Source organism: Theropithecus gelada, chromosome 19 (assembly GCF_003255815.1).
Source record: "Theropithecus gelada isolate Dixy chromosome 19, Tgel_1.0, whole genome shotgun sequence".
Taxonomy (NCBI): Eukaryota; Metazoa; Chordata; class Mammalia; order Primates; family Cercopithecidae; genus Theropithecus; species Theropithecus gelada.
This window is the reverse complement of record NC_037687.1, coordinates 33,201,664-33,214,491: the sequence shown is the minus strand read 5'-3', so window position 1 is coordinate 33,214,491 and position 12,828 is coordinate 33,201,664. Positions and strand designations below refer to the sequence as shown.

The 12,828-nt window shown below is 59.0% G+C and overlaps 1 protein-coding gene across 1 annotated transcript in view; it reads left to right on the top strand.

Moving 5' to 3' along the window:
• The window catches only part of ZNF787 (zinc finger protein 787), a 32,598-nt gene that overhangs the window by 10,833 nt on the left and 8,937 nt on the right, over positions 1-12,828 (top strand). Inside the window, exon 2 of the mRNA XM_025367422.1 lies at positions 6,437-6,525. Coding sequence (XP_025223207.1) covers positions 6,447-6,525 — 79 coding nt within the window. The 5' untranslated portion in view covers positions 6,437-6,446. The remainder of the gene's footprint in view (positions 1-6,436; positions 6,526-12,828) is intronic.

The window sequence follows — 12,828 nt, the reverse complement described above, 5'->3', positions numbered from 1 at the left end:
GGGAAGGCGCTGAGCTGGGAAGTCCCTGCTTTTATTGAGTTATGCGATAGAGTTTCACTGGAAGGACGTTATCACCACTTGGCAAACAGGTTTCAGCCGAGAAGAGGAGGTGAGGAGCAGCCTCCGCCACCTCCTCGGCCCCTGGTTGCAAACTGCTCTCTTCCCTTTTTTTCTTGTACTTTTTGTTTTTTTTTTTTAACTTTTGCTACAGTGCTGATTCTTATGCATTTTTAATGTTTAGAGTGTTGTAATTAGAAAGCCTGTACAATTTTTAAAAGTTTATTTACTTTCTAATAGAGGTACAATTAATGTATTACAACATTTCATTTTTTTTTTCTTTTTTATTTTTGAGACGGAGTCTCGCTCTGTCACCCAGGCCGGAGTGCAGTGGCGTGATCTCAGCTCACCGCATCCTCTGCCTCCAGGGTTCAAGCGATTCTCCTGCCTTAGACCCCCCGGGTAGCTGGGACTACAGGCACCAGCCACCACACCTGGCTAAGTTTTGTATTATTAGTAGAGACAGGATTTCACCATATTGGCCAGGCTGGTCTCGAACTTCTGACCTCGTGATCTGCCTGCCTTGGCCTCCCAAAGTGTTAGGATTACAGGCATGAGCCACCGTGGCTGGCCAACATTTGCTTTTTTACAGTGTACAATTCACTGGTTTTTAACATATTCACAAAGTTGTGAATATATTAAATCATCATCAGTATGTAATTCCTGAACATTAGGCTAGGCGCAGTGGCTCCCCTCCTTGGGTCTCTGGCAGAGTCAGAATTAGGTTGACATAAAACAGAAAAACAGAAGAAAAGCTTACGAATGTTATTTTATTTTATTTATTTTTTTGAGACAGAGTCTCGCTCTGTCGCCCAGGCTGGAGTGCAGTGGCGCAATCTCGGCTCGCTGCAAGCTCCGCCTCCCGGGTTCACACCATTCTCCTGCCTCAGCCTCTCGGGTAGCTGGGACTACAGGCGCCTGCCACCTCGCCCGGCTAGTTTTTTGTATTTTTAGTGGAGACGGGGTTTCACCGTGTTAGCCAGGATGGTCCCGATCTCCTGACTTCATGATCCGCCCGTCTCGGCCTCCCAGAGTGCTGGGATTACAGGCGTGAGCCCCCGCGCCCGGCCTGGAATGTTATTTTTACAGGTACATGGGAGACTTCAGAAAGGGAAGGCCTCTTGAAGCGGTTAGGCCTGAGGGCTTCTATGCCAAAGAAGAGCGACTGTGAAAAAGTCACTAAAATCCTTGGGGAGGCTGAGGGAGATAAGGGTTGGTGTGTGCAGCTGTCGCTCAGCCTCAGCTCCTGGTGCTGGTGACGAGGACGTCCTCTTCGTCTACGGGGAAGTCGTGCTTCACGTGGGGTTTCATCTGCGTTCAGGAGGAAAAGGGGAGGCCAGAGCACCCTTCTTGTGTCTGCTGCTGCCCCCGTGCCTTTGGGGCTGCACTGGGGCGGCCTGTTCTGTGCCGTGGCCTTCACCGCTGGCCCCCCAGCACCCAGCCATCTACCAGTTCCGACGCGTCGCCCCAGCCACTGTCCAAAACACCCCTTTAGGCTTTTTCCTTAATACAGGCGTAATTATCTGTTATTAAAATATTAGGAAAACGAACATAAGAAAAACGTTGAGATCTCTCTCTCTCTTGATGCTGGCTGTGGGAGGGGTGCCAGCTTTCATTCCCCGGCCGGCTCTGTGGAGGAGGGGTCCCCGGCGTGGTTCTCATAGGTTCCTCACCATTCGGAACCTCGCTGTGATGGAGGCTGTCTCTGCAAGAAGCGTTTCCTGAGGTTTGGGCTTTCCTGTCGGTAGCCTGTGGAGAGGTAGAGCTAGCCTGGTCGGGCTGCAAGCCCGTTCACGGCAGTTTAGCCTGAACTCTTCCATCCGAGGGACCCAAAGCCCACGGGGGTCTGTCCAAGGGGAGGTCTGCCTGTCCTTCCGCGTGGGTCTCACCTCTTCCTGAGACGGGTCCGGGGAGGGTCTGAGTGTTGGGATTTGCTGTCTGGTCTCAAGCCTGTGCTTTGCCCGGACCCATCTGTTTGGGTGCACACCCACCTGTGCCTGGTGCTGCCCTGGGTGCTAGGGACATGGGTGCTGGGAGGACAGGCCAGCTAAGCAGAGACAGAGAGTGGCAGAGTAGCAGGCATTAGGAAGAGAAAGGCAGGCGGGTGGAGCAGGTGGGGACCCTGAGGAGGTGGCCCTCACCTGGAGTCCAGAGGAGGCAGCTGGGAGGACCAGAGGAGAGCTCTGGGCAGGGGCGGGGTGGAGGGAGCCGGGGAGCGCTGGGCAGGGGCGGGGTGGTAGGAGCCGGGGAGCTGTGGGCAGGGTCAGGGTGAAGGGAGCCGGGGAGCGCTGGGCAGGGGCTGAGTGGAGGGAGCTGGAGGCACTGGGCAGGGGCCGGGTGGAGGGAGCTGGAGGCACTGGGCAGGGGCGGGGTGGAGGGAGCCGGGGAGCGCTGGGCAGGGGCCGGGTGGAGGGAGCCGGGGAGCGCTGGGCAGGGGCCGGGTGGAGGGGGCCGGGTGGAGGGAGCCGGGGAGCGCTGGGCAGAGGTGGGGTGGAGGGAGCACTGGGCAGAGGTGGGGTGGAGAGAGCAGGGAGTGGCGGCTCCTGGCGGGGCTGCCTTTAGTGCCTCCCACTTCTGGAGCTGAGTCTCCTGGGAGTCCCCGTGGCTCCATGCCCGGCACAGACACTGCTGGCTGCTGCCGCCTGTGCTGCCCTTCACGTGTTGTGGGGGACCCAAGGGTCTGGCCCTGCCGGCCTCGTGTTCCGCATCCATAAGACAAGCGTCAGAACAGTGTCCACCTCTAAGGGACCCCTGTGCTTCAGATGACCCGCAGTCCTCCCGGCAGGAACCGCCCCCACACCCCTGCAGCCTCTCCCGCAGCCCTCAGCATGCCCGGCCTTCGAGCGGCTGCCTGCCCCCTCCCCTCCACGCTGCCCATCCAGGGCCTGCTCTTAGGGTGCCTTCTTTCTGAGGGCCCACCCCAGCCTCCCCAGCAGAGCTGCCTGTCCCTTTCTCCCCCCAGAACTCCCTCCCTGTGCGCTTCCTTCCTGCTGTCTGTGAACCTTGGGGGCCAGACCTCGGCCCTCCTGGTGACCCCGTGTCTCCTGGTGACTCTTGTTTCTCCCAGTGACCCCATTGTCTCCTGGGGACCCTGTGCCTCCCAGTGACCCCATTGTCTCCCAGTGACCTTGTGTCTCCCGGTGACCCCGTGTTTCCTGGTGACCCTCGTCCCTCCCGGTGACCCCATGTCTCCTGGTGACTCTTGTTTCTCCCAGTGACCCCATTGTCTCCCGGTGACCCTCGTCCCTCCCAGTGACCCTTGTGTCTTCAGGTGACCCCGTGTCTCCTGGTGACCCCGTGTCTCCCGGTGACCCTTGTGTCTCCCGGTGACCCCGTGTCTGCTGGTCCTCACAGGTGCTCAGTAATGAGGACCCTGGAGAGCGCGGCCTGTGTGTTCTCGTGTGGGATTTGAATACACAGTGTCCGAGGCGAGCGTAGTGGTGGGTGGTTCTGGGCATAGACGTGGGGCCTGATGGTCTGTATGTAAACTGTGTCTCTGTACCCCCCTCCAGCCTTTCCTTTCTCCCCTTCCCCGCAGACAGACCTTGGGCCTCTGTTTCCTCATCTGCATAATGGCGACAGCAGTCAGACCTACCCAGAGGGCTGTCATGGACCCCAGTCCACTCACAGTTCGTGAGCCGTTTAGAGCAGTACCTGGAACTGTGGGGTGGGGTGGCCAGGGGCCGCCAAGTGACCCGCACGGCATATCTGTGCACGTGAGTTCATTTAAACAGGCACATCCTGAGTTCTCACTCTCGTGCCCTTCCTGAGGGTGGGTTGACAGCACCCTGCCGTGGGGCTGGCTCCCTTCTGTGCCTGGATAGTGGTGAACTTCTTGTCACTGGAGGGACTCGGGAATATTGGTTCAGGTGGGTTGTGCCAAGGAGGTACTTGTTCCCGCCTGCTGGTCTGCAGACCCCGGCCTGGAATGAGGTGCTGGATGCCAGAGGAGGTTTCTTCAGAGCGGAGCGCATTCAGCCCAAGGGGGCCTGGCCTGGGTTTCTCTTCCAGTGTTGAGGTTGTTGGTAGACGGGGCAGGTGGCTGCTGTGCCTCACCAGGAGTCCTCCCCACCTGGGAGTGAGGTCACACCAGGGACTGGGGCCAGATGGCCGGGGAATGGGCTTGCTAATGGTTGGACGAGCGTTGTGCCCGCCTCCACCTCAGTAGGCAGCTCCGATGAGACACAGAATTGAAGGCTCGAGGAGGGGCTGGGGCCCGCGGCAGGCCCTCCTTCCGAGAGAGAGGAACGCGAATGTCCACAGGAATAAATGGAAGGACGCTGGCATTGAAGCTGGAGTATTCACAAGGCCTGACGTGGACGCAGCCCACAGTTGTCCGCCAGCGATGGATGTGTGGACCACCGTGGCCGCCGTACAGTGGAGTGGGTTCAGCCCGAGAGAGGAGCGGCGCGCCGCCGCACCATACTGTGTGGAAGAGCCAAACACAGGACAGATGCGGCCCCTCTCCGGGCAGAGCACACGGCAGCGAGTCCCGAGGGACAGAAAGGAGTTCAGAGGCTGCAGGGCCCGGCCGGGGAAATGCATGGTGACTGTCGTGGGCTCTTGGGCTTTTTGAGGTGGTTGCAAAGTTGATTGTGGTGATGGTTGCGAAACTGATTATATTAAATATCATTGCGTTGTACACTTTACATGGGGAATGTTGTGGTAGGGGGATCGCATCTCAGTGAAGCTGTTTTAATAAAAATGTGGGCCCTGGGGGGTGAGCGCTGGTCCGGCTGTGGGAGGCTGTGCCTCCTCGGGCAGGTTTCTTGTGGCTCCTGCTGGAGGCTTCCCCCGAGAAGCCAGGTGGCTACAGCCCGTGCCTCCTGCAGGTGCTGGGGGATTCGGGGAGCCCAGCCCCAAATCTCTCCTGTGGAAGATAGGAGGTTTTTTTGTTTTAAGGCTCGTCAAGTGAAGCCGTTGGCGTGGAGAAGGAACAAAGAGATCCGTAACTGGCGGTTGGTTGTAAACACCGCTGCACTCGGCCGGCAGGACTTTTTTTAAATTGCCCTTATTTGGCTGTGGAAGTTGGCAGCCCTGTGTCCGCCCCATGGAGTTTAGCTGAGCCTCTCCTGGTTTATGAAACCCCAGCGCGGAAAGCAGGGAGGGCACGTTTGCCACAGCTCCACCTGGTGGCCCTGCCCTTCCCTTATCTGTGTGAGGGTTCAGGTGCCCGCCGCGCCTGCAGGAGGGTGGGGGAGGGCTGGGAGGGCTGCCTCAGAGCCTGCTTCATTTTATTTTTTTATTTTATTTTATTTTAAATTTAATTTTTGAGACAAAGTCTTGCTCTGTCGCCCAGGCTGGAGTGTGATCTCTGGCCACTGCAATCTCTGCCTCCCAGGTTTAAGCAATTCCCCTGCCTTAGCCTCCCGAGTAGCTGGGATTACAGACCCCTGCCACCACGCCCGGCTAATTTTTGTGTTTTAGTAGAGATGGGGTTTCACCATGTTGGCCATGCTGGTCTCGAACTCCCGACCTCCAGTGATCCACCTGCTTTGGCCTCTCAGTGCTGGGATTACAGGTGGAGCCACTGCAACCAGCCAGGGAGCCTGTTTTAAAAGACAGATCAGGGTATGAACCCTTCAACAACTCGGGCGCATGGCAAAGGCTCTGCTGTCCACTTTAGCTGTGTGTGTGCCGTGGCACAGGTCGGTGGTGTGTGTAGAGACCCTCCTGGTGTGTGGCACGGGTTGGTGGTGTCGTGCGTAGAGACCCTGACAGTGCGTGTGGCATGGGTCGGTGGTGTGCGTAGAGACCCTCACAGTGCGTGGCGCGGGTTGGTCGTGCGTACAGACCCTGACAGTGCGTGTGGCACGGGTTGGTGGTGTGTGTAGAGCCCCTCACAGTGCATGGCATGGGTTGGTGGTGTGTGTGGAGACCCTGATGGTGCGTGTGGCACGGGTTGGGAGTGTCACGTGTGGAGACCCTCAGGCACCTGCTGCCCTGTTTCTGATGTGATGGGTCAGTGTCTGCCAGGGGTGTGGGGACTCCAGTCCGTTTGGCACGAGCATCACACGTACACTGTCTTGTGCACACTTGACAGTAACATGTTCTCTGTCTTGCCTGTGAGGAAGCTGCGGCGTGGAGGTAGGGCTGTTCACCCCGGGTCCAGCTGGGGAGTGGTGGGGCTGCGATGGGCGCCGGTGGTGGTTGTAGCCCGTGTGGGTCCTGGAGTTCTTCCTGCAGCTGTGTGAGGCCTTGGCCGGCCCCTGCAGTGGGGAGCAGCCAGGCTAGCTCCAGGCCAGTTCTTGGTGTCCCGGGGTAGACGCCATGTGCCTTGTCTGCCGGGCGCTGTACCTGCCACGCCGGTCCCTGCAGGGCCCTCCGTGCAGCCTGGCACCCCATAAACTCGGTCCTTCTGTCTTGTCCCTTCTAACAGGGACCCGGACATGGAGCTGCGGGAAGAAGCCTGGTCTCCGGGGCCGCTGGATTCTGAAGACCAGCAGATGGCGAGTCACGAGAACCCAGGTGAGCGGCCCGAGTCCGTCCCGGCCGGCCCCACCGCCTCCCACCTGACCCTGGCTTCCGGCCCCACCGCCTCCCACCTGACCCTGGCTTCCGGCCCCACTGCCTCCCACCTGACGCTGGCTTCCTTTGCCTTTGGGTGGGAGGAAACCCCCCTTTCCTGTTTTCCCTTCCTGGGGCCCTGGGATGCCCGACCCTGGCCTCCCCTCCCACCCTGGGCTCTGCACTCCTGGCTGTAGAGGGAGGGGCTGGGGTTGTGGCTCCAAGTTTCCTTTCTGCTGAACGATTTTGAGGACCCCGGGGGCCGCCTTCTCTGCCTGACTTCTCTGTCCTTGCCCTTCCAGCCTGGGCAGCACCTCCATCTGTTGAGGGTGCCCCGTTGCTCTCCCCACAGCCCCGCCTCCACATCCTGGACCCTCTGCTGTGATTTCAGGCAGCCCTGTGACCCTCCCTGGCAGAAACTCCTTAGACAGGGTGGCACAGGAGCGCAGGGAGCCCACAGGCTGACGCTGACTTTTCAGGGAGAGCTGTCAGTGTGGGTTTTTAGGTGAAATCCTTCACTCTTTGGACATTGACAACGTATTTCGTTTGTTTAATAAAGCATTGTTGGGGTTGAGCAAAACTCATTTGTGGGCTACGTGGGGCCTGGGTTTGGTTGCCGAGGCCCCATGGTGACCCCACAGTGGCCCCTGACACCTCACGGCCTCCCTCCCCTCCTGGAGGCCGCGTCCCTGCCTCAGACCTGAGGAATAAGGTGTGGCGGCTTCTCTCATTGCTGTGTCTGCATGCCAGGCCCCAGGTCCTAGGCCCACGCTGGCCCCATGCTGGCCCGGGCTCAGCAGACCTATTCTGCAGGGGGCCAGAGAGGAAATGCTGTGTATCTTGCAGGCTGCAGGCCTCACAGATACCACAGAGCCACAGTCCACACGGGAATGCATGGGCGCACCGGTCAGGCTCGATGTAGAAATGTGGCAGAGCTCGCCAGCCCAGGCCAGCGTAGTCGAGTCGTCCCAGAGAAAGACCGGGGTGAAGTGTGGGATCGATTTTGTAAAGCAGCTCAGCCCTTTTTTCAGTGATTTCTGAGATCCGTGGATGGAGTATGAGCAGAAGCTCCCTCTGCGTGGGGCTGTGGCAGCCCTGGTTCCGGGGGAGAAACTGGGATGGGGGTTTTGAGTGTGTTGGCAGGACGGCATGCCCGGGGGGCACACACCCTGGCCCCAGGCTGCCCCGCGCCACAGTGGGTGAGCACCGTCCTGCGCCTCAGTGGGTGGGCGCCGTCCCGCACCGCCACAGCCCTCGAGGCCTGCCCCCGCCTTCTCCCTCGCATACGCCCTGGGCCTTTGAACCTTTTTGAAAATTCTGTGGAAATCTCGAGCGTGTGGACGTAGTGTGATGAGTCCCTCTTCCTGTGCCAGCGAAGGGCACTGCCAGTCCCTTGCTGCCCACTGTGATTCTTTTTCCACAGTGTCATAGAGAATGTATCCATCACGTCATTGTGTCTAAATTCTCCAACACGTAAGGACTCCATAAAAAAAAACCCTACAGGAAGCTGATCTCGCCTAACAACATGTCATTTTTTAGGACCATCGTCTAATCTAGCCCCCAGTCCTTGTTAAAATAGCCTGGGGTCTCCAGAATGCTTGTCTTTAAGTAAGTTCATCTTTAATTTTACAAGTCACTCGTAAACTCCCTCTCTTTGTAGAGAGTAGGTCTCAGGTCCCCTTGTCCAGCCCGCTGCCCCGCTCCCCGCCGGCCCTGTGTCTGTGGGAGTGCTGTTCCCCACTGGGCAGCTGGCTCCGGGGAGGGCCTGCGCTTGGTGCCGTCTCTGGAGCATCACCCCCGTGTGACGCCCTCGCTCATCGAGGATGGGCTGCGCACGCTCCCAAGCTGCTCTGGCGTCCGGGTAACTCCCGTGTGGGGTCCCGCCTACACGTGTCCCTCCTACGATGTGACAGTGACAGACATTGTCGGGGGGAATGGCGGGGGTTGGCCTGGCCACAGTGTATGTGGGCCCTTTTTCTCTGGCCTCTTGCTGAGGGATATGGGGGCCCATGGAGCAGGCATCTGGAGAGGAGTGTGCCCTGGAGAGGCAGAGGAGCGTGCCCGGCAGGCAGAGAGAAGGGAATCAGCAGGGCTCCCAGCCCACTTGGCCCCAGCGTCTTCTGCGGAATCAGTGTCCAGGCCCTCAGCCTACCTTGTGGGGTCCTTGGATAGGGAGGAGGCAACCAGCGCAACTTTCACTGTCTTGCATGTGAGGAATGGCCTAGGGGGAAGGTTGAGAAGGAGGCAGAGAGAACCAGCGGCAGGAGGCGTCCAGCGTGGTTGCCCCATGCCGACCCCAACCCTGCAGTGCTGGGGCGTGGGGTAGGGCGTCCATGTCCTGTGCTGGAGACGGGAGATGCTGGTTGGAGTGCCAAAGAGGGGGTTGCCACCCGAGCCGGGCTGCAGGCCTTCGGGTAGACGCCATGTGGACCCTTCCTCAGCTCCTGACTTCCGTGTGTCCTGGCACCTGCTCTGGGAATACATCCCAAGTGTGGTTGCTTCTCCCCACTGTGATCCCAGCCCTGTGGCCTTACAGTCACAGCGCTGGCCTTCCCGCGACTTCTGTCCCTACCCTTGTTCCCTCCTGAGCCTCTTGGGGAGGAGGCGAGATCCCGGTGCCATGCCAGAACCCTGTGAAGGTGTCCTGGCTTGATGGGGCTGAGAACCTGCCGCCTGCCCAGCCTTGCAGCCCTGCGTGCCATCGCCCCGTCCGCCTCCCAGCTGGTCTCGGGCCCCTGACGCGGCCCCCGACACGGCCCCCAGCCCACGTGGCCCTGCTACAGTTTTCTTCCCCAGACGGTGTTGTGTGACTCGCACTTTCTCTTTTGTTTTTTTTTTTTGAGACAGAATCTTGCTCTGTCACCCGGGCTGGAGTGCAGTGGTGTGATCTCGGCTCACTGCAACCTCCACCTCCTTGGTTCAAGCGACTCGCCTGCCTCAGCCTCCTGAGTAGCTGGGATTATAGGCACCCGACACCATGCCTGCCTAATTTTTGTATTTTTAGTAGAGACGGGTTTCACCGTGTTGCCTAGGCTGGTCTCGAACTCCTGACCTTAGGTGATCTGCCCGCCTCGGCCTCCCAGTGCTGGGATTACAGGCGTGAGCCACTGCGCCTGGCATGACTCCCCTTTTCTGTCCCCTTCCACCAGCTCTCTGCTCCATGAGATGCCGTCTCAGCAGAAGTGTCCCCATGTCCCCTCCCCTGTGTGCCTGTCCTTCAGCTTCCTGGAGATCGCTCCCTGGGGTGCGCAGGCCGCTCAGGGTGCAGACTGTTTAACCGGAGGGTCCTGTCTCGGGGGCCAGGTGAAGCTTCGTTCACAGAGGAAGGGGCTTTGGGCTGCATTGCAGGGGATGTGGTAGTGTGGCTCGAGGGCCCTGGGAAGCCACGGGGCAGTGGGGACACTCTCAGCTGCTGTTAACAGGGAACCCAGACAGCACTGGCCCTAGCCCAGAAGGACTCGATATGTTCTCAGGCAGCCGGCCTGTAGGCTGGACAGATCCAGGGCGGCCTCTCTCCTGAGAGCCGCTTATCTCTGGGCTCAGGGCCCCAGGCCCCTCACTGTGATATCCTGGGCACAGCAAGGCAGTGCCTCAACCCCAGGCGGTGGGTCCCCAGGAAGCTCCGGCAGTGTCCTCTTGTGCCTCTTCTCTCTGGCACCCCCATATCACCCAGGCTCCATCACCCTGCGGCCGTATCACCCAGGCTCCATCACCCAGGCTCCATCACCCTGCGGCCGTATCACCCAGGCTCCATCACCCCGCGGCCGTATCACCCAGGCTCCATCACCCCGCGGCATGGGGTTGCCTGTCCTTGGGCCTCTCCTTCTGAGGAGTGTGAGAGGAGAGTGGGTTCTGAAGCTCCCAGGCAGGCCTCACTGGCCAGGGCAGGTGAGTCCCCACGACCCACAGGAATCCCAGGCAGCCCACACTTGCGACCTTCTTGTGAGAGGGAAAGGAATTGGACTGTGGGTAGCCCCCGGCCGTGCCCCCTGTTCAGAGAAGGTGTCCCTGTGGAGGCTTGGGTGGTTGGAAAGCTTTCTGTGGCTGCTATGGGGAGAGCGGCGTGCCTGGAACCCCTGGCACGTGTTCCTTCCATGGAGCTGTTTGGGCCCCGGGCTCCTTCCCCCAGGCCCATGGCTTTGCCTCAGTGTCCCTGGAGACCTGGGTCAGGGGGTGCGGCCTCGGGTGCTGACGGGGGTGCCCGTGCTGGGCTCAGCGTGAGGTTGTCTGAAGTCTCCACGCCTTCTCCCCCAGACCCCCCGAAATTCCGAAGGTTTGAACCTCCCTACCCCATCTCTTACTGGAGGTCACACCAGTACGGTTGCCCCTGCTGATGACCGAAGGCCCCTGAGAGGCACAGCAGGGTGCTGTGTGTCCCCTGCGCCCGGTGGCTTTGCCCCTGGGAACTCAGCTTCCTCCGTTTTAGTAAACTGGCTCTGCAGTGCCTTTGCAGTCGAGGCCCGGAGTAGTTTAGCCCTCGCCCCGTGCCTGCACGCAGGAACACAGCCAGATAAAAAGAAACATACGAATTTATGGGGGACCAAAATGAAAGTGCCACAGGACAGTTGTTCCTGTGCTAGCAGCACGTGCGTTGTTTCCTCCTCCTGCCTCCATTCTGTTTCATTTACATGCTGGCCGCCGTCCACGCAGTCCATCCGACTGCCTGCTGGGCTGAGGCCCGCAGTGGAGACGCGAGGCGTGGCCTGTGGTTGGGTGCGAAGTCCACGGCACGGCGTTTCCCACGTAGGGCGTGGTGAAGAACTGCATGTGAGATTGGAAAGAGCCACAAAGCCAGTGTTCTTTCTGGTTAGATAGATTGAATGGGGGCATTTTTGAAACCGTAGAAATTTTGTGATTTTTTTCTGTATTTGGATATTTCTGGGTGTGTGTTCAGATCCTCTGAGCTAATACTGTTAGGAATAACGACCAGTGCTTCATAATCGCGTCCTGTGTGCCCGCAGTCAACCAGTGCTTCGTAATCGCGTCCTGTGTGCCCGCAGTCAGCCAGTGCTTCATAATCGCGTCCTGTGTGCCCGCATCCTGTGTGTCTGCAGTCAGTCAGTGCTTCATAATCGCGTCCTGTGTGCCTGCATCCTGTGTGTCCGCAGTCAGCCAGTGCTTGGTAATCGCGTTCTGCGTGCCCGCAGTCAGCCAGTGCTTCGTAATCGCGTCCTGTGTGCCCGCAGTCAGCGCAGCCTCCTTAGGTGGTTATCTTGTTGGATTTGCACAAAACCCCATGAGGTCTGGGTGCTGGGGAAAGAGGGGCCGAGACACCTGCCTGGGCCGTGGAGCTGGGGGCTGGTGGGTGGCGTGCAGCCTCCTGCAGGCTGAGGCCGGGGTCTCCTGAAGATCTCAGGAGGGTGAGACCCATGGCTCTAGGCTGAGCGGCACTTTCCAACCTGCCTCCTGGGGCCTTTTCTCCTGATGACCCTCGATTGAGTTCCTGATGTTGAGTGGGTGAGGGGTGTGGGACCGGGCAGCGACAGCTCAGGCAGCCTCAGAGCTGTTCAGATAACAAAGTAGACATTCTGCTTCTGAGGTGGGAGCAGTGCCAGCAGGAAAGCCTCAGCCGGTGTCTGGGAGCTGGGGTTCTGGCTGTCCTCGGGTGAGCACGGGCTCCGTGTTTCAGCACGCCCTCTTCTCTTTTCATTTCATTTTTATTTATTTTTTTATTTTTTGAGACAGAGTCTCACTCTATCGCCCAGGCTGGAGTGCAGTGGCACGATCTTGGCTCACTGCAACCTCTGCCTCCCGGGTTCAGGCGATTCTCCTGCCTCAGCCTCCTGAGTAGCTGGGATTACAGGCACCTGCCAACATGCCCGGCTAATTTTTGTATTTTTAGTAGAAACGGGGTTTCACCATGTTGGTCAGGCTGGTCTTAAACTCTTGACCTCGTGATCTGCCCACCTTGGCCTCCCAAAGTGTTGGGATTACAGGCGTGAGCCATCGTGCTCAGCCTATCTCTTTTTATTTTTTGGAGACAGCCTCACTCTGTCGCTGAGGCTGGAGTGCAGTGGTGCCATCTCTGCTCACTGCAGCCTTGACGCTCTGGGCTCAGGCTGTCCTCCCACCTTAGCCTCCTGCGTAGCTGGGGACTCCAGGCACACACCACCCCACCCAGCTAGTTTTTTTTTTTTTTTTTTTTTTTTTTAAAGATATGGGGTCTCACTGTGTTGCCCAGGCTGGTCTCAATTTCCTGGGCTCAAGTTAACCTCCTGCTTTGGCCTCCTGAGTAGTTGGGACTACAGGTGTGAGCCACCATGC